Here is a 22991-nt window from a genome sequence, read left to right as displayed (position 1 = left end):
GGCTTTGGAGCAGACAGACCTGGACCCCATCCTGCTCTGGCTGTGTGACCTGGGGCAAGCTGAGTCACCTTGCTGGGTCTCAGTTGCTATATCTTTAAAATGGATATAGCCACACAGATCATACAAGGTTATAATAGGGTTTAGAAATAATATGGGCATGGTATCTGCAACATAGTGACAAGCGGTCATTATTATTATATCATGGCTGAGGATCTCACTGACAAGTAATTTACCATACTATATATTACAGCTCCACAGAAATAACTGACCAGTCATATAAGAGCTGAATACTGAGCCTCTTAGCATATTGTCCACCAGGCCCTTGCATTTTGTTGACAGATGCAAACTCACTGATCAACTGCCTAGGGCTACGCTTTCACTGCTGACTACTCATGAGTTTATATTTTTAGTCAAAACTCAAGACCAAATATCACTTATATGTGGAATCTAAAATACAATACAAATCAACATATCTACGAAAAACAGACTCACAGATATAGAGAAGAGACTTGTGGTTGCCAAGGGCAGGGAGGGGAAGGAAGGAATGGGAGTTTGGGATTAGCAGAGGCAAACTATTATATATAGAATGGATAAACAACAGTGTCCTACTGTAGAGCACAGGGAACTATATTCAATATCCTGCGACAAACCATAATGGAAAAGAATATGAAAAAGAATCTATATATATGTATAACTGAGTCACTTTGCTGTACAGAAGAAATTAACACATGGTAAATCAACTATACTTCAGTAAAATTTTTTATTAACATCTTTATTGGAGTATAATTGCTTTACAATGTTGTGTTAGTTTCTGCTGTAAGAATAGCCATCATCAATAAAATTTTTAAAGAAAGAAATTAGACATTCAAAAGTAAACAAATACATACATAGTCATGACTGAAAAGAAAAAAAAAACCTCAAGACCGAAATGCATGTCTTTCTTTAGCTAAGCTAAAATGTAAGTTTTACCAAGGGGTCATTTGTTGCTTTTGCTCCAAGGTTGAGGGATTTTCATTGTCCTTCTGCTTGTTTGGTGTCTCCTGCTTATATCCCTACTGATTTGAGTGCCTAATGTCTTTTTCCATAACCCAAGCACACAGATACTACATTTTTCTTTCTTTTTTTTTTTTTTTGCATGAGGATACTTGACATATTTTTAAAACAAGACCATAAGATTATCAAGGAACATAAGTTCTACTGGAATTTGTCCAGAGAATGTGGGGCAGTCGTGGGGATGCTTTGACTGCGAGACTCTCATAGGAGTTCCCAATGTAATCTCATTTAGAACTTGGAACCAAGCAGGAATTCTTCTGTTGCCCCAGGGTTCCGTGCCATTTCTAAAGGAAAAGATTGATTTAAAATTTCCTCAAATTAGAATTTATTTGGTGATACTGCCCTTGTGTATGGAAGAATCTGGAAGAAACAATGCCCTTTCATGGTTCTCTTAGTCATTCACATCAGAGCTTAAGTAGAAAAGTTTCTCACCTCAAAGTGCACTGGAAAAAAATGAGTATTATAATTGCTATTTCCTTCACAGAGCACAGACTGGAACAAGAAGACCTGTTACAAAATACAGCCTTGCCACCTGGGATCCCTGTGACCTGCAAGTTATATTACCTCTGTATGCCTCACTTCCCTTAACCCTAAAATGAGGATGAAAATAAGACTCAACTCACTAAGCTGTTGGGAGAATTAAATTAGTTAATAACATCAAATACAGAATAATATATAGATGAGTATTTACAAGTTAGCTATTATTATAGCTATCATTAATATTTCTATCACAAAGATCCTTTGAGACCCCATGTTAGGGGAGAATGGGGAAACAGAGATAAAATAGCAGAATGATTCTTTTCTTAGTCTTTGGAGACAAATGTAGGTTAAAATCCAGGCTCCATCAATTACTTGTTCCATGACTTTGGGAATGTTAAAAAAAAAACCCTCTAAATCCCAGTTTCTTCATCTGTAATGAGTATCTCCTCATTGGGTTATTGTAAGAATTCAATGAGATTATACATGCAAGGCATCTAGCACAGTGCTTGGCATATTAGAATTGCCCGATAAATGCTAGATAAAATAATTATCATTATTTGTCTACTGGGTCTTCTAGCTCAATGCCAACACATTCACCCAGTGCTCAGTAAATGCTTGTAAATGGTCTTTGAGTTTTAGAAACTCTGAAAAAAGATCTAAGGATAAACATAAAAAATGATCATTGATGTGTCCATTCTCAAAATATTTAAATAAAATACGCCAGGTATCATCCTCAGCTCCCAGCTGAGAGTACCTTGATGGCAAGTCATTCTGCAATGCAGCTGGTGGTTGGTGATCAAGACTGAAAGGAGATCAGAACTCTGAATCCCTGCAGTTTATTCTTCAGGATTTTTCCTTTGTCGAGTGTTTCTAAGGAAAAGTTCTTAAATCATCTGAGCCTCAAATGCAGTGTCTACTGTGTATGACCATGTTTCACTGCACATTTGGATAGAATGATGGTGAATATTATCTATTTTTCCAAGACCCATTAATTTTCTAAGAAATCTTAGACTACTAGGCTAATATTACGCTCAGCAAGAGATCATCCATTAATGTATCAAAACTTATTTTATGACAGAATATTGTCACAAAATTATGAATGACTTCCTGATCACCAAAATGACAAATGAACAGAGTTAATTAAAAATATAAACAATTTCACACCCTTTTTATCTCCCAGAAATTTTTATTGTGAGTAGCTGAGTTTGTGGAGAGGCAAGAGGCTTGAGGGATATTCTGAGGGACAGAGAAATTTTATTAACAACTAAGCTGTCCATTTTCAGCTGTTACACAAACAGGTTGCCCTCAACCTCTCTCAAAAGTTGCTTAACGACATACTTGACAGACAAGAGGCCCACGTGGATCAAAATTGAGCATGAAATCATTGGTAATTATTGATGTGTTCTTTAAATGGAGGGTGGTCTAAAAACCTGGGATTTATTCTCTATAGCTACTCTAGTTTCCTTTTACATTCAATAATCTTTAGAGCATACATGTATGGAAAGCAAATAAGTCCCACTTCACAAGCCCAAGATTAAAAATGAATCATGCATGCCTAATAGCCAAGATATGGAAGCAACCTAAGTGCCCATCAATAGACGAATAGATAAAGGAGATGTGGTGTATATATACAATGGAATATTACTCAGCCATAAAAAAAGAATGAAATAAAGCCATTTGTGACAACATGGATGGACCTGGAGGATATTATGCTAAGTGAAATAAGTCAGACAAAGACAAATAGCATACGATTTCACTTATATGTAGAATCTAAAAAACAAAACAAATGAATAAACCTAACAAATCAGAAAGAGACTTATAGATATACAGAACAAACAGGTGGTTGCCACGGAGGATGGGGGGTGGAGGAATGAGTGAAATAGGTGAGGGAGATTAAGAGGTACAAGCTTCCAGTTACAAAATAAATGAGTCATGGGGATGAAATGTACAGTGTGGGGAATAGAGGAAATAATAATGTAATATCCATGTGTGGTGACAGATGGTAACTAGACTTACTGTGGTGATCATTTTGTAATGTACAAAAATAACAAATCACTATGTTGTACAAAAGGAACTCACAAGGTGTTGTAGGTCATTTATACTTCAAAAAAACAAACACATAGAAAAAGAGATTAGATCTGCAGTTACCAGAGGTGGGATTTGGAGGGAAAGGGAATTGGGTGAAGGTGGTCTAAAGGTACCACTTCCAGTTATAAGATAAATACATACTAGGGACATAACGTACTACATGATAAATACAATTAGTGCTGCGGTACATTACATACGAAACTTGTTAAGAGAGCAAATCCTAAGAGTTCTCATCACAAGGAAAAAATATCTTTTCCTTTTTCTGTTATTTTGCATCCACATGAGATGATGGATGTTCACTAAACTTACTGCAGTAATCATTTCATGATATATATAAGTCAAAACATTATGCTGTACACCTTAAATTTATACAGTGCTGTATGTCAGCTACATCTCAATGACACTAGAAGAAAAAACATGAATTATAACTCATGTGAATACTATGCATCTTCAGATACATCATCTTCAATATCGCTTCTCCTTTATTACACAATATTCAGTAGAGAACCACCTGTAGGTAGGTTATTAACTATTTCATGTTGACAACAAAGATGAAAATCTTCAGATAAAACATATAACCTATGATATATTAGGGCTTTTAAAATGTGAGTTCAAAAGGATCTGCTCGAATAAAGAAAGAAGAATGAAAAGAATTGAGGACAGTCTCAGAGACCTCTGGGACAACACTAAATGCACCAACATTCGAATTATAGGGGTCCCAGAAGAAGAAGAGAAAAAGAAAGGAACTGAGAAAATATCTGAAGAGATTATAGTTGAAAACTCCCTTAATATGGGAAAGAAAATAGTTAATCAAGTCCAGGAAGCACAGAGGGTCCCATATGGATCAATCCAAGGAGAAACATGTCAAGACACATATTAATCAAACTATCAAAAATTAAATACAAAGAACAAATATTATTAAAAGCAGCAAGGGAAAAACAACAAATAACACACAAGGGAATCCCCATAAGGTTAACAGCTGATCTTTCAGCAGAAACTCTGCAAGCCAGAAGGAAGTGGCAGGACATAATTAAAATGATGAAGGAGAAAAACCTACAACCAAGATTACTCTACCCAGCAAGGATCTCTTTCAGGTTTGACGAAGAAATTAAAACTTTTACAGACAAGCAAAAGCTAAGAGAATTCAGCACCACCAAACCAGCTTTACAACAAATGCTAAAGGAACTTCTCTAGGCAAGAAACACAAGAGAAGGAAAAGACCTACAATAATAAACCCAAAACAATTAAGAAAATGGTAATAGGAACATACATATCAATAATTACCTTAAATGTAAATGGATTAAATGCTCCAACCAAAAGACATAGACTGGCAGAATGGATACAAAAACAACCCGTATATACACTGTCTACAAAAGACCCACTTCAGACCTAGGGACACATACAGACTGAAAGTGAGGGGATGGAAAAAGATATTCCATGCAAATGGAAATCAAAAGAAAGCTGGAATAGCAATTCTCATATCAGACAAAATAGACTTTAAAACAAAGACTAATACAAGAGACAAAGAAGGACACTACATAATGATCAAGGGATGAATCCAAGAAGAAGATATAACAATTGTAAATATTTATGCACCCAACATAGGAGCACCTCAATACATAAGGCAAATACTAACAGCCATAAAAGGGGAAATCGACAGTAACACATTCATAGTAGGGGACTTTAACACCCCACTTTCACCGATGGACAGATCATCCACAATGAAAACAAATAAGGAAACACAAGCTTTAAATGATACATTAAACAAGATGGACTTAATTGATATTTATAGGACATTCCATCCTAAAACAACAGAACACGTATTCTTCTCAAGTGCTCATGGAACATTCTCCAGGATAGATCAAATCTTGGGTCACAAATCAAGCGTTGGTAAATTTAAGAAAATTGAATATGTATCAAGTATCTTTTCTGACCACAACGCTATGAGACTAGATATCAATTACAGGAAAAAATCTGTAAGAAATACAAACACAGGGAGGCTAAACAACACACCACTTAGTAACCAAGAGATCACTGAAGAAATCAAAGAGGAAATCAAAAAATACCTAGAAACAAATGACAATGAAAACACAATGACCCAAAACCTATGGGATGCAGCAAAAGCAGTTCTAAGAGGGAGGTTATAGCAATACAATCCTACCTTAAGAAACAAGAAACATCTCAAATAAACAACCTAACCTTACACCTAAAGCAATTAGAGAAAGAAGAAGAAAAAAACCCCAAAGTTAGCAGAAGGAAAGAAATAATAAAGATCAGATCGGAAAGAAATGAAAAAGAAATGAAGGAAATGATAGCAAAGATCAATGAAACTAAAAGTTGGTTCTTTGAGAAGATAAACAAACTTGATAAACCATTAGCCAGACTCATCAAGAAAAAAAGGGAGAAGACTCAAATCAATAGAATTTGAAATAAAAAAGGAGAAGTAACAACTGGCACTGTTATATGCCAATAAAATGGACAACCTGGAAGAAATGGACAAATCCTTAGAAATGCACAACCTTCCAAGACTGAACCAGGAAGAAACAGAAAATATGAACAGAGCAATCAAAAGCACTGAAATTGAAACTGATTAAAAATCTTACAACAGGGCTTCCCTGGTGGTGCAGTGGTTGAGAGTCCACCTGCTGATGCAGGGGATGCGGGTTTGTGCCCCAGTCCGGGAGGATCCCACATGCCACGGAGCGGCTGGGCCCGTGAGCCATGGCTGCTGAGCCTGCGCTTCTGGAGCCTGTGCTCCACAAGGGGAGAGGCCACGACAGTGAGAGGCCCGCATACCACACACACACACAAAAAATCTTACAACCAACAAAAGCCCAGGACGAGATGGCTTCACAGGCGAAGCATTTAGAGAAGAGCTAACACCTATCCTTCTCTAACGCTTCCAAAATATAGCAGAGGGAGGAACCCTCCCAAACTCATTCTACGAGGCCACCATCACCCGGATACCAAAACCAGACAAAGACGTCACAAAGAAAGAAAACTACAGGCCAATATCACTGATGAACATATATGCAAAAATCCTCAACAAGGGCTTCCCTGGTGGCACAGTGGTTGAGAGTCTGCCTGCCGCCCCGGTCTGGGAAGATCCCACATGCTGCGGAGTGGCTACGCCTGTGAGCCATGGCCGTTGAGCCTGCAAGTCTGGAGCCTGTGCTCCACAATGGCAGATGCCACAACAGTGAGAGGGCCGCATACCAAAAAAAAAAAAAAAAAAATCCTCAACAAAATACTAGCAAACAGAATCCAACAGCACATTAAAAGGATCATACACTATGATCAAGTGGGGTTTATCCCAGGAATGCAAGGATTCTTCAATATATGCAAATCAATCAATGTGATGCACCATATTGACAAATTGAAGGAGAAAAACCAAATGATCATCTCAATAGATGCAGAGAAAGCTTTTGACAAAATTCAACACCTGTTTATGATAAAAACCCTCCAGAAAGTAGGCATAGAGGGAATTTTCCTAAACATAATGAAGGCCATATATGACAAACCCACAACAAACATCGTCCTCAATGGTGAAAAACTGAAACCATTTCCACTAAGATCAGGAACAAGACAAGGTTGCCCACTCTCACGACTATTGTTCAACATAGTTTTGGAAGTTTTAGCCACAGCAATCAGAGAAGAGAAATAAATAAAAGGAATCCAGATTGGAAAAGAAGAAGTAAAGGTGTCACTGTTTGCAGGTGACATGATACTATACATAGAGAATCCTAAAGATGCTACCAGAAAACTACTAGAGCTAATCAATGAATTTGGTAAAGTAGCAGGGTACAAAATTAATGCACAGAAATCTCTGGCATTCCTACACACTAATGATGAAACATCTGAAAATGAAATTAAGAAAACACTCCCATTTACCATTGCAACAAAAAGAATAAAATATCTAGGAATAAACCTAGCTAAGGAGATAAAAGACCTGTATGCAGAAAATTATAAGACACTGATGAAAGAAATTAAAGATGATACAAATAGATGGAGAGATATACCATGTTCTTGGATTGGAAGAATCAACTATGTGAAAATGACTGTACTACCCAAAGCAATCAACAGATTCAATGCAATCCCTATCAAACTACCACTGACATTTTTCACAGAACTAGAACAAAAAATTTCACAATTTGTATGGAAACACAAAAGACCCTGAATAGCCAAAGCAATTTGAGAATGAAAAATGGAGCCAAAGGAATCAGGATCCCTGACTTCACACTATACTACAAAGCTACAGTAATCAAGACAGTATGGTACTGGCACAAAAACAGAAATATAGATCAATGGAACAGGATAGAAAGCCCAGAGATAAACCCACACACATATGGTCACCTTATCTTTGATAAAGGAGGCAACAATATACAGTGGAGAAAAGACAGCTTCTTCAATAAGTGGTGCTGGGAAAACTAGACAGGTACATTTAAAAGAATGAAATTACAACACTCCCTAACACCAAACACAAAAATAAACTCAAAATGGATTAAAGACCTAAATGTAAGGCCAGACACCATCAAACTCTTAGAGGAAAACATAGGCAGAACACTCTATGACATAAATCACAGCAAGATCCTTTTTGACCCACCTCCTAGAGAAATGGAAATAAAAACAAACAACTGGGACCTAATGAAACTTAAAAGCTTTTGCACAGCAAAGGAAACCATAAACAAGTTGAAAAGACAACCCTCAGAATGGGAGAATATATTTGCAAATTAAGCAACTGACAAAGGATTAATCTCCAAAACATATAAGCAACTCATGCAGCTCAATATCAAAAAAACGAACAACCCAATCCAAAACTGGGCAGAATACCTAAATAGACATTTCTCCGAAGAAGATATACAGATTGCCAACAAACACATGAAAGAATGCTCAACAATGTAAATCATTAGAAAAATGCAAATCAAAACTACAATGAGATATCATCTCACACCGGTCAGAATGGCCATCATCAAAAAATCTACAAATGGGCTTCCCTGGTGGCGCAGTGGTTGAGAGTCCGCCTGCTGGTGCGGGGGACACGGGTTCATGCCCCGGTCTGGGAGGATCCCGCGTGCCACGGAGCGGCTGGGCCCGTGGGCCGTGGCCGCTGGGCCTGTGCGTCTGGAGCCTGTGCTCCACAGCAGGAGAGGCCGCAGCAGTGAGAGGCCCGCATACTGCAGAAAAAAAAAAAATCTACAAACAATAAATGCTGGAGAGGGTGTGGAGAAAAGGGAACCCTCTTGCACTGTTGGTGGGAATGTAAATTGATACAGCCACTATGGAGAACAGTATGGAGGTTCCTTCGAAAACTACAAATAGAATTACCATATGATCCAGCAATCCCACTACTGGGCATATACCCTGAGAAAACCATAATTCAAAAAGAGTCATGTACCACAATGTTCATTGCAGCTCTATTTACAATAGCCAGGACATGGAAGCAACCTAAGTGTCCATCGACAGATTAATGGACGAAGAAGATGTGGCACATATATACAATGGAATATTACTCAGCCATAAAAAGGAATGAAACTGAGTTATTTGTAGTGAGGTGGATGGACCCAGAGACTGTGATACAGAGTGAAGTAAGTCAGAAAGAGAAAAACAAATACCGTACGCTAACACATATATATGGGATCTATAAAAAAAAAAAAGAAAAAAAATTTGTTCAGAAGAACCTAGGGGCAAGATGGGAATAAAGATGCAGACCTACTAGAGAATGGACTTGAGGACACAGGGAGGGGGGAAGGGTGAGCTGTGACAAAGTGAGAGAGAGGCATGGACATGTATACACTACCAAACGTAAAATAGATAGCTAGTGGCAAGCAGCCGCATAGCACAGGGAGATCAGCTCGGTGCTTTGTGACCACCTAGAGGGGTGGGATAGGGAGGGTGGGAGGGAGGGAGGGAGGGAGATGCAAGAGGGAAGAGATATGGGGACATATGTATATGTATAACTGATTCACTTTGTTATAAAGCAGAAACTAACACACGATTGTAAAGCAATTATACTCCAATAAAGATGTTAAAAAATCTATTCTAAAATCACCAAATAGAATACTGAATATTTTAAAATAATTTGTTCACTTTTCTATGTATAGAACTGTATTTACGAGACAAAGATATATGAAACTAATAAATATTTTACCACCATTAGAAAGTATATGCTCTAAGCTAGTAGTAAGTGACAAGAAAGTTTTGAGAAGTCACTTCTTTAGTAAATGCTTGTATGTTATAATGACTTTTGTTGGAAGATTTGGCTGACTTTTTTTCCCAAGAAACTCAGTTTCTAATAATAAGTACTCTGTAATGCAGAGTGATGTTTTATAAAAATAGATCAGTGTCACTTGGAAAATAGGGTTGGACAATTTAGCTTTGAGTTCCAGCTCTGTCCCTTACTGTTAATAACAACATTTGTACATAATAACTTGATATACAAAATTATCACCTGATTAACTCTGGCAATGTATATACCTGCAAACTGTTTCTACCTCCTGAATGAATGATTTCTTATCAATGTGACTGAAATTATACCAGCAGGGATATTGACCATGGAATTTAACATGGAATTAGTGTATGGTAATGTGAATTTTGGTTCAGAGGACCAAAGAAGCAGATGCGCTTTGAATTGAATGGACAGATCATAACTCAGAAAAAAGACAATGAGTAAAACAAGAATATCAGCAATTGTTATATCTACTTAACGAGTCCCAGACAAACATCAAACTGTGAAGAACTCAGTTATTTCTTGGAATAGGTGTGCAGATAGAGGCAGAATGAAGAGATAAAATTCCAGGTATATACACATGGAGACTTTTTAATCCTGCTTTTAATTCTGCTTCTTGGATCTGAGTGCACTAACAAAAGGGCATAATATTTTATTACCTATATTTTGGTCTCCTACGGTAGGTTATTCCTGTAGAAGGGATTGTGTCTGATGAATACTCCTCTGTAAGACAGGATTTCTCAAAAAGCCAAAATGTTTTCAGGACATTAATAGATTTTACCTAAAATACCCATGATCCTTTAAATATAAGAAACTGTGAATTAAACAAAGGCTACAGATTTAAAAAAAAACAAAACAAAAACAAAAGGGTCTGCTCTTCAGTGCTGATTCTCAAAAAAAACCAAAAACGGTACTAATGTGTAACTCACATTTTCCTCATCAGAATTTTTGGAAAAGGGAAAATGTTTTCAGATGCGTATTCCCAACTTTCAGGATTTGTAGTGGAAAATCAAAAGCTTTCCATAAAGCTTATATTTTAAAATGGGCTAATGCAGAGTCACAATACACTTTAAACACACTCTAGTCTATTACCCATTTTTCATAAAGTCACAAAATTAAAAGAAATCTGCAGAAGCTTAAAAAAGAAAACTTATTAAGTTATGGTATCAGACAATATGGTCTTAGTCATAAAATATTGGTAAGCAAAGAAGGCATCTTCTTGGTGAAGTTAAAGCATATTAAAGTCATCTTCATTACAAATGTGGCCCCAAATAACACTTCAGCTCTCTTTGGCAGTGAGGCAAAAGTTTTTCAAATAAGGAATGGAAATTTCTCTGAGCATAGAGCTAAGTTATATATTACAATATTATATAATGTTGCTGGATAGCAACACTGCCATTCTGTTAGGAGTAATGGAACGAGTGAGTACCAAACTGCTCGTGTAGTAGGGCAACTGGCTTGCAAAAACACATTTATCTGTGTACTCTTTTAATTCGTTCACAGTACGAATGGATGAATTTGAAGTTTAGGAGTATTCCTTAAGACTGCCAAAGCATTTTAGGTCAAGCTGTAAATTTTCCCTAAAGTTCTCTGCCAAGATAATGCTGAGGACTGAGAAGAGAATCCTTCAAATGGTTCCAAGAGTAAACTTTAATCTGTTATGGAAAAAATAAGTAGAAGTATATTTCCCTATCTTGGCTTGATGCTTGCGTGGTTCCAAAGGCTTACCACCACATGGCAGGCATGCTGGTTGTATCTGGGGCCTGGAACCCCAGGGCAGGAGTTGGAATATTGGGACACCATCAGTATTTTGCAGAGGTTTCCCACTACCTCTAGGGAAGCATAAATCTTGCAGGTCTGTCTTCCTCGGTGATGACCTCTGGAAATATGAAGGTAACAACTTACTCTCTGATGGGAAGGAGCCTAGGGCCCAGTGAAGCTCCAATCTTTGGAGCCACATATGCTTCAGTCCATATCCTGCCTCTTTGTGTTGATGTTGATAAAAACCACCTCCAGGACTGTTGACTGTTGTGAAGGTTACAGACAACGACGATAAATGTACTCGACAGGTACCATGAAAGGCCACCTATGGGTCACACACCATGGCTGCATAGGAAGCTATATTGTGTAACTATTTCACTAGGTTTTACTTCACAGTTCTCGCTGGGAACTATTCCTATAACAGAAATAGAATATGCTATGCTGTTAAAGTTTCCTTATACCCAAACATTCTCCTGTAGCCTATAAAAGGTTTGGTTTTGCTTTTTGATAAGTATATTCTAGGATGCATCCTAATTACCACAGATTCAGCCCAATCTCCTACATCCTCTGCATTTACAGTAGAAATAAAATTTCACACATTTTGAAGTTGACACAAGTGTTACTGAGCCACTCAATGGAGGGATCTTGGGTTATGTGGGTCCAAGAAATCGGTATGTTCTTGAGGTTTCTGAATCGTCAAAGTGGAAATTGGTTCTAGTGCAGAGCTAGAGCCCCCCTGTCTCCTGAATCTTCTTTCTTTACCGATCCTTTCCTCTCACTTCAAAAACAAGCTCAAGTCTCCCCTTCCTAAAAAAAAAAAAAAAAACAAAACCAACAAAACAAAAACTCTTTCATCTCAAGTTTCTTTAGAGGTATTGGTCGAACCTCTCTCTGAGAAAGAGAGAACATCTGAACTTACTGAGAACTCTGCTAACTGTTTACATTCTCCCTTCATTCTTCCACCAGGGCATTCAGGGTCTGTCCTCATCATTTCACTGACACTGCGCTCATTCAAGCACCTAATTGTCATTTCCAACAGACAAGTCATACTGTGCCCACCTCTCTGCTTTAGAAACTCCTAAGTCCTTTGGCTTCTGAGGCCCTGCACTTTCCTAATTCTCCTCCTCCTCTATGTCTAGTTCCTTCTGTTTCATTTATTCCACCATCTCCTTCCTATGCTTAATCCTTAAACATGAATTTAAGGCTCCACCCTCAGCTTCCTGCTGTTACCACTTTATACATTCTCTTTGGGTGATCTTACCTCTTCTCAAGATTTCAACCACTGTCTTTATGCTAAGGATTCCCACAGCCATAGTACTACCCAGACTGTACCTGACCTTCAGCTTCCTACATCAAAGTCCTGCTGGAAATCTCCACCTGGATGTTTCCCAGGTAACTCAGAACTGAACACAACTTCTTCTACCCTAACATAATTTTCAGTTTGAAATTCTCTCAACTGTTGACACCCTCAAACAAACAGCTGTCCAAACCAGAAATCTGGGAGTCACTTTCCCTGACTTGTTACTCCCGCCCAATCAATTAGCAAGTCCTGTCAATTTAGTCCCCTTTCTGGTGTTTTATTTACTCTCTCCCTTTTACCTTACTCCCCTTGTCCTATTTCAAGCCCTCATCATCTCTTAGCTAGACCACTGCACAGTTCCCTAACTAGCCTCTCCATTGCCAATCTTCCTCAAATCAATCCTCTTCTCAGCTACTGGACTGGAGAGCAAGCAATATCAGTACTCATTGTCTACAGAATAACGAACAGGCAGGCCCAGAAGTGCAGTAACAAATATCTAGTGGTAAAGTCCACAAATGGCTCCTCCAGTAGGATTTTGCCTACAATATGTATCTCTTTACCCTTGCCCAAATATAGCTCTCTAGACTTCCTTCTGATTCTGAGAGCTAGTTAATACCCTTCCAATAAATTTCTTTTCTGCTTAATTTAAACAGCCTACTTATGCAGTTTGCAATGAAACTCCTGGGCTAGTATACAATTCCTTTTCTCTCTACCATAATTACAGATTTATGTTTCTTCCTGTTGGTCTCTGGTGACTACAAAGGTCAGGGACCATGACTGCGTATGTATTTCATGCACTCTCTGTACTCCAACAACTAATATAGTGCCTGATGGGTAGTGGGCACTCAAATGTGTGTTGATAGAATGAATATTCTTTTTTTTTAAACATCTTTATTGGAATATAATTGCTTTACAATGGTGTGTTAGTTTCTGCTTTAATATTCTTTAGAAACTTTTTCTGTAAAACATATGGTTCATTCATGATACTATGACATTATGGCATGATACCACTTGTTTTGGTTTATTATTTTATTCTAAACCTCAGAATCCCCCAAAACACAGATAAATGTCTCAAAAAGTAGAAAAAGCAAATATTCTGGCAGATAACACTGAATCATAAACCTAATCCTTTGGTTTCTCCATAAGTCACCACAGTATGCAAGAGCTGCTTCCAGGAGCAGACAAATATCCCATAGGGTGGGTACTATACTGATGTCTCGCACTTGAGTTCCTTAGAAACAACAGTTCTCAACAGCTAGTTCAAAGTCTGTTCATCTTTTGCAAAAAATACTTTTTAGACCCATCAGTGTCACTCTCAAGGCTGCTTTATGATTGTTTGTGATGGCAGAGGATCAAGGGATTCGGGCAGCCCTGATGGGTAAATAATCCAAGGGCTATTTGCCCATGGGTATGTCGGGGATGAAACAAATCACACATTGGTGAGGCAAGCTGAACTACGGCTTCACTGTTATATCTGGAAATTACCACAGAAGCCTCCAAAGTCTTTGAAGTCCTATGGTAGGAAGGATTTTTAAACACAACCTCTTTCACTACAGGGGAAAATGTCAAGTTTTGTTTTGTTTTTTTTTTCTTTTTAAATCAATCTCAATAAGGGCTTTAGAGATTGATTAAATCCAGAATGTTTGTTTGTACCACACACTGTCTGTCAGGTGTTGTGGGAAGCATGTGATCCCTGTTCTTACAGTGTAACACTCTGATGAGGTGAAGAGGTGGGGACGCCGATAAGGAGACACTAAGAAGATTTACATGGTGGAACGTGAAGAGAGCCATGGGAAGGGAGGACAAAGAGGAAAGGGAGAGGTTCATTTACTTGGGAAAATCAGGGAATGTTTCAAAAAAGAGCCCTACATTAAAGCACGGATAGATTTAAATAGGCCGGGATGGGGCAGGGGAATGGAAAAGCAGGATAATACAGACGTAGAGAACAGCACAAATAGAGCGGGGAGGCAAGAAAGTAAAGAGCATGTTGAATGAACAGCACGCTGGGGATTAATGGGAGGGAAGAGTAGAAATACAGCTGGGGGCAAATCACGAAGGACCTTGTGTGCCAAGCTAGGCAGTTTGCACTTTACCATGTTGGCAATTGGTAATCATTAAAGGATCCTTAATAAGAGGACGTTCCTTCTTTTTACATCTGGTTGCGGGGAGATGGGGGCAGTTGGCCATTCTTCTAATCACTGCCCTCAACCCTGGCTGCATATTGGAATCACCTAGGGAGTTGGTTCATTTCTTAGTGTCTATTTGTTAACAACACCAGGTCTGTTCATTTCTTAATGTCTATTTGTTAACAGCACCAAGTCTGGCCCCATGTCTGGCCAAGTAAATCAGAGTCTCTTGGGGTAGGGCTGGAGACAACTATTTTTAAAGAAACTTTTAGGTGATTTTAATGTCCAGTCAGGGTTGAGAACCATTGGCCTAATGCACAGGTGTGAGAATTTCTCTATAAATTCCTATTTTTTGTCAGGAATGTCTTATTGATATTAGTTATGACATTATGCTTTCCTTAATTAGGTATGGCCTAACGGATATGATAGAAATTTCTGATATACTGTGAAAGTTCTTTGGTCTTAAATAACTTCCTCGTTTATCACCAGCCATATGTTCTTCTGTGTTAAGTACTACCGTCTTCCTGTAGGTATTTCATATACATACCTACATATATATGAAATTAAACATATAATCAAATGCTGCAAGAGCCTAGATCTGAATGCATGAATACATTTATATGACTGAATTGATTAAGACAAGCATAAGAGAAATTGAGGAAGAGTGGGTGGGATAACTGGTAGAAGTAAAAATCAGGATTGACCAGCAAAGACGCCCGACACATGTTCAGCTACCTGCTGGGCTTATATACCAAGATGCCCATCACTTCTATTACCATAAATAGGTTTCACTCAAATTCTTAAAAATCAAACATTGTTTAACAAGAGACAGAAGTAGGACTATTGCTGGGGTGACCTACCAAATAGGTTCTGCTATTTTAAGAACCAGGATTTTTTATAAATAGCATATCCCAAAACGCAAGTCATAAAACCTGGGGACCGCATGCTAAGAGATTTGAAGATGACAGTGAAAGCAGAAAGTCCTGTGACAAGAAATTACTTTTTCCTCCCAATATATTGTGACCACAGCTGACTTCTGCAATTATGGGAAGGAAAACATCCCAACAATCCTGGGCGCCTTGTCAGGGATCAGACCAGGAGCTGGGTAGCAACTTCCCATTCAGCAACTCTAATTTGAGTAGGGAGGAACCCAGACTGGGTGTTGGCCTTGATAGGAAGGCCAGACAGAGCCTACATCCAGAGAAGTGAGTCACAGCAGAGAGGAGCAGGCAGAGATTACCAGTCCAGGTAGGTTAAGTCCCAAGTGGAGGGGCCAGGTAAGAGAACCCAAGAACTCAGATTGATTGACGGGGAGGCCATGGGTTAGGGACCTGCCTAAGAGCTTAGGAGGTGAGAGTTCAGAGGTCTGCTAGAAGGGACCAGCATGGAACTTGATAGATGCTGAGGCACCAGCTCTGTGGGACAGATAAGTAGGGAAGAACAGGCTGGGGCAGGGACCAAAGCATTCCTGACAAAAACTAAGAATTTATAGAGAAAAAGGTCTAAGTCATAGGGAGAGACTGTAAACCAAGTGCGAAACTTAGTCTTATTATTTTATGTCCACACTTCAGTCAGCCATACAAAACTTAGATGGCCCAGGAGGCTAACGGATGATTAAATTATTAAATAAATAAATAAAATAGAGCCAAACAATAAGAAAAGGAAAGCTCTTCCTCTGGTTGGAATAGAGAACAAATGGCAAAACTATAATGAAAAGAAAAATACATTCTCCTGAGCAATCCAGAAGCTGTGTTGGAAAGCTGTCTGAATTGAAGAAATAATGTTTGATAAAATACAAAACTAGTAATAATAAGAATAACAATAATAATAGGCTACATGTATAAAGTGCTCACTATGTGTTAAATATATTAATGTATTTAGTCTTCATAACAATCTTAGGAGATAGGTGCTTTAATTATCTCCATTTTACAGCCAAGGAAACTGAGACACAGAGGGGTTAAATAATTTGCCCAAAGCCATACAGCATATAAGGGTAGAGCCTGGATTCTAATCCAAGCTGTCCAACTCTAGAGTTCATATTAACCACTAGGCTTACATTGTTTCTTATGCTAAGGAACTACCTTTGAAGGGGCAGAATGAACCAGAGGCACACACGAAACGCATAAGGACTTTTTAATCATCCAATATTGAAGTTATTCCTTCAGCAAATTCATTCATCCAACAAATATTTGTTGAGCATCTACTATGTGCCAGGCACTCTTTTATATGCTAAAGATTGCAGGCAGGTGGGATCCCTACACATCTGAGTGAATAAATGCATGGTCTGGCATAAAATATAGTGTTTTGTGGGTTTGGTAGGCCCAAAGCACTGCATCTTCGGAACCCATGTTCTTCCACATGTATGAAATATAATTAGATGTCTGATGAAGAGTTTCTAACACGTTGCAGAGTTTAACTAACACACCAAAGTGTCAAGGTCCAGGAGCTGGTGAAGACAGGGACATTGGGAGAGGCAGCAATGCTAGAAGAAAGAAAGGTGAAGAGCTGAGGAAATGAGGCCCTGCCCCAGGGCTGCCACTGACTTGGTCATTGACCCTGACTGGGAGCCTGTCTGGGCCCCAATGCACGCCTCCGTAAAATGAGGAGGTTGCACTGGATGAACTCCAAGGCCCAGCTCTAGGATCTAGGATCCCAGGCAGAGCCAGGGCAGAGCCAAGGCCACGCTCAGGCACAGCTCACAAGAGCCAGGTTCAACCTGACATCAGTAGTAGCCAGGGCGGGCCGGGGAACGCCACAGGGCATTGCAGGAAGAACTCGGCCAGTTCCTGGGGTCGACTGTTACTCCGAGAGGCATCTGAGGAACACCCCAGACTCGTGCTGCTCTCAGCCTCTCCACAACACGGGGGCTGTGTTTCTGCATAAAGGGCATCAAGAGACCAACAAGCAGAGGTGATGCAGGTTTAAGCAGATCCAGAGGGTGGGAATTGCCTGATGAACTCCTGATGTCAGGGTGGGATGCTGAGTCAGAAAGAGAGTTGTAACCCACAGAAAGGGGGGACTGGTCCTCCTCCTCTAGGAAGGCCCCCGGGGATGCTGGCCAGACTTCTGGCTCCAGCCGGGCCTCAAGAAATATCAGGCAGGATTTATCAGTATTAATAGCTAGCACATGACTGAGTGAAGAAGTGAAACTCAGCTGACCAAGTAACTGAAAGTGTTCTTAAGAGAGAAGGAAGGGGTTTGGGTGAAGAAAGGAGGTTGACAGGAAGAGACACACACATGTATGTACACTGAAATATCGGCCTACTCTACCACCCACCCCCCATTGGTTATGCCAAACTTCTAGCTGGCCAACCTGCCTCAGATACCATCACTTGCTCCTGGGTACAAATACCATCCAAATTCTTCCTGTATTAGGCAATTCCTCAAACACTGACCCTCACTGTTGTAGAAAAAAAAAATACTTTCTCTACAAGTGCTTTGAATTTCCTTTTTTACCTCCTCTTAACCTGACACGTCCACATCTACCTTTCTCTCTGGGGTGGCTTAGGGTTCCAAACTTCTAATTAAGGAGCAGTACCTGGGTTTGGATTTTACCCCCTCCCTCCCTCAGTTCCTCCAATGACTTCCTCATAGAGCCAGCTTAAAGATGCTAAACCAAGGGGTCCAAAGATTGGAATGAAGCCAAAACCCAACCGATGACTCGTCGTGACCATTCTGATGTGAGGCCAACTTTACAGTGTCCAAGAATGCTCAGCCGGAGGGCTTCTGCCCCCCACAGTTGGCAGTGGGGAAATGGAACCAACAGTCTCGACTTCAGCTGAGGACGACTGTTCAAAGGGGTTCCAATGTTCTCTGAACCGTGAATGAATAAAGATTTTTTTAGATGATAAATGAATGAATAAGGAAGATTTTTATAGGATAAAATAGATCTCTTCTTTCCAGGATTTAATTCAAACCTAAAATTTAGATGCAAGTTCAAAGTTTGATTCTGACACAATCTCACTTGCCTTGACAAGTGAGAGAAAATTAAAATATTCTACCGAAAACATGGAGGTAAATCAAGAAACTGGAAAATAGACGAGGCTCGGTTGCCGTGCCCAGTCACCTGCTCTGGTGCCACCCTCTGTCCCTGGGGGTACCCTTCCTATGGTATGCAACCCAAGTCAATGCATCGCCTTGTCAAAACTCATCCATTTTGTGCCCAGTGGAAATCAAACATATTTCAAAATGGCCATGAGCTAGGGACATTGGAATTGTAATTGGAGAGGCTTAGAGACCTAATACTCTAAGTAAACCAAAGGGGTGGACCTCAAATACAACTTGGGGCAGCTGGGAGATATTTTGAGACAATGACTCCCGATTTGAATCTCCTGTAATGGAATTCTAATTGGCAGATTTTTTTCTCTACTTAACTCTCGTCACTGGGCTTTGATCTCTCCACTGTAAATTAACCTACTGACCAAGGACATCTAGAAAGTGCTATTTGCGTTCCAAATACTTGTGGGCAAAAGTCACTGAAACCTATAATTTTCTATGCCGCCATACAATACACGGAGGTGGATGGAACCAGTTTCAAAGGGTTTTTGCAGCCAGATGAAGTAAATTTGCAGAAAGTCTTGTGAACAGATTTCAGCCTGGGACACTTGTATTGTCTTTAATCTACTAACCTAGGAATGGGTTTATACCGGAGATTCTTAGTGATGGCTTCTCAGCAGGCAGCAGCAGTGGCTGCCACACCCCTACCTCGCTGTGCCTCTGGAGTGGACTGTTATGTCCAAGTTCTGGCCTCCGAAAAACGTGATACGTAAGGATGGAAGCCTAACCAGCCTGCTCCCCGGGGAATGCTCAGAGGAGAATGAATGAACTTTCCCCAGCCCTGAGCCAGAAAGCTGTGGCTGTTAGAAGTTAAAAAGAAAGCAAAGAGGAAAGCAACAGTGTCTTCATTTTGCTATAAACCACAATCACCTTTCCCTGTAAGCATCGTCCTGTTTTCCTGGAGGGGCACAGTTTAACTGCCACTGGTGCAGAGGTGCCAACTCAGCAGAGAGCACTTCCTGCGGGTCTGGGTGGCAGTTGAGTGCAGCGAGCTGTGGCCTGCCCACTGACCCAGGAGCAGGCTGCCAGGGGGCCACCATCCTGACGGAGGCCTGGCAATGGGGGCACAGGACTGAGGCTCCTGGATTAAGGGGTGATGTTGATTTCCTTTTCTCAGAGCCAGGCTAGGGCGAGGCAAGAGGGGTGTCTAGGGCACAAGATTTAAGGAGGTTTTCACTCTCAGGGTCATGCAAGGGACTCTTTCACCTTAGTCCTAGCCCTGCACAGGGCCACCAGCAGAGGTAGGGGTTCTCAAAGGTCAATGGTTCTCAAAATGTGATCTCCAGACCAGCAGCATCACCTGGGAACTTGTTAGATATGCAAATTTTCAGGCCCATCCCAGACCCACTGACTCTGAAACTCAGAGGTGGGGCCCAGCAACCTGTGTCCTGACATACCCACCAGGTAATTTTGATGCAGCTAAAGCACTGTGCTAGAGAATAATGCTCTCCAAAGCCAGTCATGTGGTCCAGGTCAGGCCACTGCTCAAAGTGCTTCCAACACAACCAGACAGGGAAAGGGGTAAGGTGGTGAGATGAAAGAGACTTCCCTAAGGCAATCAGCAAGGTAGGAATCCTTCAAACGATAAATCATGAATTGATTTTTCCCAGCTACCCCTAAGTACTCTGTAGGAAAGACTTGGCAATTGTTGGCAATAAATAAAGCTTACCACTGAGTAGTTCCCTCCTGTTTTTTCCCTGATCTAGTCAGCTCAGAGCTGGCCACTGACTGGTAGCTTGGGACATGGGCCAGCCATTTGAATATTGTAAGACTGAGAGTCCCTCCTCTGTAAAATGGGGCTAACATCACCTCCCTGCCAATGTCAGAGAAGCTAGTATATGCAAAGCCCCAAACAGAAGCCCAAGGCAGAAAAGCTGTGATGTCAGTTCACACATCCTAAGCAGGGGTTCTGAACCTCCACCTTCTCCAGGGAGCTTAGATAATGTGGGGTCCTGAGGACAACTGAGATTCCTGGGAAGGAGGTTAGCTGGTCTCTTTTATGCTGCAGTGTTTTTTAAAGGAGGCTATTTCCCAGTCCCAGTGGCCTGGGGCATCAAGCTTCTTAATGGGGTGGCACAAGTGAGAGATAAGGGAAAGAAGTGCCTCCTCTTGGGTGTTAGAGAACTACTTATTTTTTACTAAATAAATGAAGGGCAAGAAGCTATATCTGAAGAGCCCACATTTCAACTTTGTCACTCGAACCCGAACGGTATGAGTGGTAAGACAATGACCAATGCCAGCCAGCTGAGAGACCTCAGGCGCATGGCCATGGACTTGGTATCCTCTTTCACCAAGTACTGAATAATAAATACAACAATAACATGAGGATGATGTCATGCAACAAAACGCTGTCAAGCACAACATAAATGTGAGGTTTAGCACTGAGGTCCCATCACAGAATTAGGGCACCATTTCTGCAGGACGAGAAGAAAACTAACCTCACCCAACTTTCCCAGCTCACCAAGGTGTCTACTGCGGACCAGAGAGGCTGTTGACCTGCAGAGGGCACGCAGCTGGTGCGAGACAATCATCAGCTGTGCCCCCTTTCTCCCTTCCGTGGGGGGAGGGGGTGGGCAAAATCGCAGAGCCTCTACCCACAGGCCAGGTAAACAAAGGCCTCCATCTCTTCATTGGCCATCCATGCAGCACAGCTGAGAGTTGGAAAGATGATCCATGACTCACACTTCTCCTCCTGAGAGTACTTAACTCCAAGATGATAACATTGCCCATGCGAAAGAGCCAACCAGAAAAAAAGGAAAGTTCACCTTGGGCCCCTGTGCACTGACCCCCTTACCTTCCTCGTTTAAAATCCATGGCAGGAACTCGAACACCGAGTCAAAGTCGCAGGTGCTCTCTTCGAACGCGCAGGATCCCGCGGGCAGGTCCAGGGCACCGGCAAGCTGCAGGGCTGCTGGCACAAAGCGGGTTTCAGTTCAGGCTCGGTCTCAGGAGCGTTTACACCAACTCAGGGCACCCTGGGGAACCACCTGGTGATAGTGAGAAGGGGTGCGGGAGGGGACGGGAGAGGGAGGCAGTATTGCCGCCCCCGCCCAGGGCGCTTGCACTGCGCGACCCGTGCGCGGTCGCTGGGCTCGGGGAGGGAGGTTAGCGGCTGTGGAGATGGATCCGTAGGCGTCCTCGGATGGCCCAGCCTAGGACCGCGAGCCCGACCAGCAGGGCTGCGGGATTGGGAGAGGGTCACGAGAGCGCCCCTCGGAGGAACCCCCCCACCCCGGATCCAGGCCTTACCTTGCACCGCCAGCAGGACGCCCCCTAACAGCATGGTCGGGGAGGAAGACTGGACAGGGATGAGAGCCGCCAGCCCGCTGGGACAGGCTGCTCCGGGTGGAAGGAGTGTGGGAAGCGGGGACGCCTGGAATCGGGGGAGGGAGAAGTCGGAGGCAAAGCGTGCGCTTGGAGCTGCCCAACTTTGCAAAACGGCCCCGCGAGCAGAGCGGAAAGCCGAAGGTGCCTGAACTGTGAGCGCCGCTCGGTGCGCTCGCGTCCTAAGTGAAGCCGGCCGGCCGCACAGCTGGTCCTGGGCGAGGATGGGGCTGGGCAGGGAGGAGACAACTGCACACTTTTGAAAAGCCAGCCAGAACTGGCTGGGAGAGGAGAGGTCGGGATGCAGTGCCACGGCTCAGATTTTTAAAGCTTGAGACCAGACCCCTGGCAGATACTGGAGAGGGCAGGCCTCCCGGGAGCCCCTCGGCTGAACTGGGACTGGAGGCGCCCCGCCCCACCCCGCCCATCCTAGTGGGAACCAGCTTATTTCTGGGGACAGCCTCCCTCTATCTGGAATGCCAGTCCTGCGGGGCTTGCCCTAATTTTAACCTTTTCTCCCCAGAATGGAAGAGGGTGGAATTTTCTTAGGAAAACCTAGAGGAAATTTTGGGAACGG

At 41.5% G+C, this 22991-nt stretch overlaps 1 protein-coding gene across 5 annotated transcripts in view; it reads right to left on the bottom strand.

The window, feature by feature from the left end:
* Positions 1-22762, bottom strand: part of MAMDC2 (MAM domain containing 2) — a 165828-nt gene extending 143066 nt beyond the window's left edge. The window contains exons 1-2 of one of the 5 annotated variants that reach the window (XM_073806198.1): positions 22340-22762; positions 21885-22001 (exon numbers count right to left, since the gene is read on the bottom strand). In XM_073806198.1, coding sequence (XP_073662299.1) covers positions 21885-22001; positions 22340-22373 — 151 coding nt within the window. In that variant the 5' untranslated portion in view covers positions 22374-22762. The remainder of the gene's footprint in view (positions 1-21884; positions 22002-22339) is intronic. The other 4 variants (XM_073806200.1, XM_073806199.1, XM_033858158.2 and 1 more) reach the window with 4 other exon arrangements.
* Between the last annotated feature and the right edge of the window lie 229 nt (positions 22763-22991).

The sequence above is a fragment of the Tursiops truncatus genome, chromosome 6 (genome assembly GCF_011762595.2).
Source record: "Tursiops truncatus isolate mTurTru1 chromosome 6, mTurTru1.mat.Y, whole genome shotgun sequence".
NCBI lineage: Eukaryota > Metazoa > Chordata > Mammalia > Artiodactyla > Delphinidae > Tursiops > Tursiops truncatus.
This window is presented reverse-complemented; position numbering and strand designations above follow the sequence as displayed.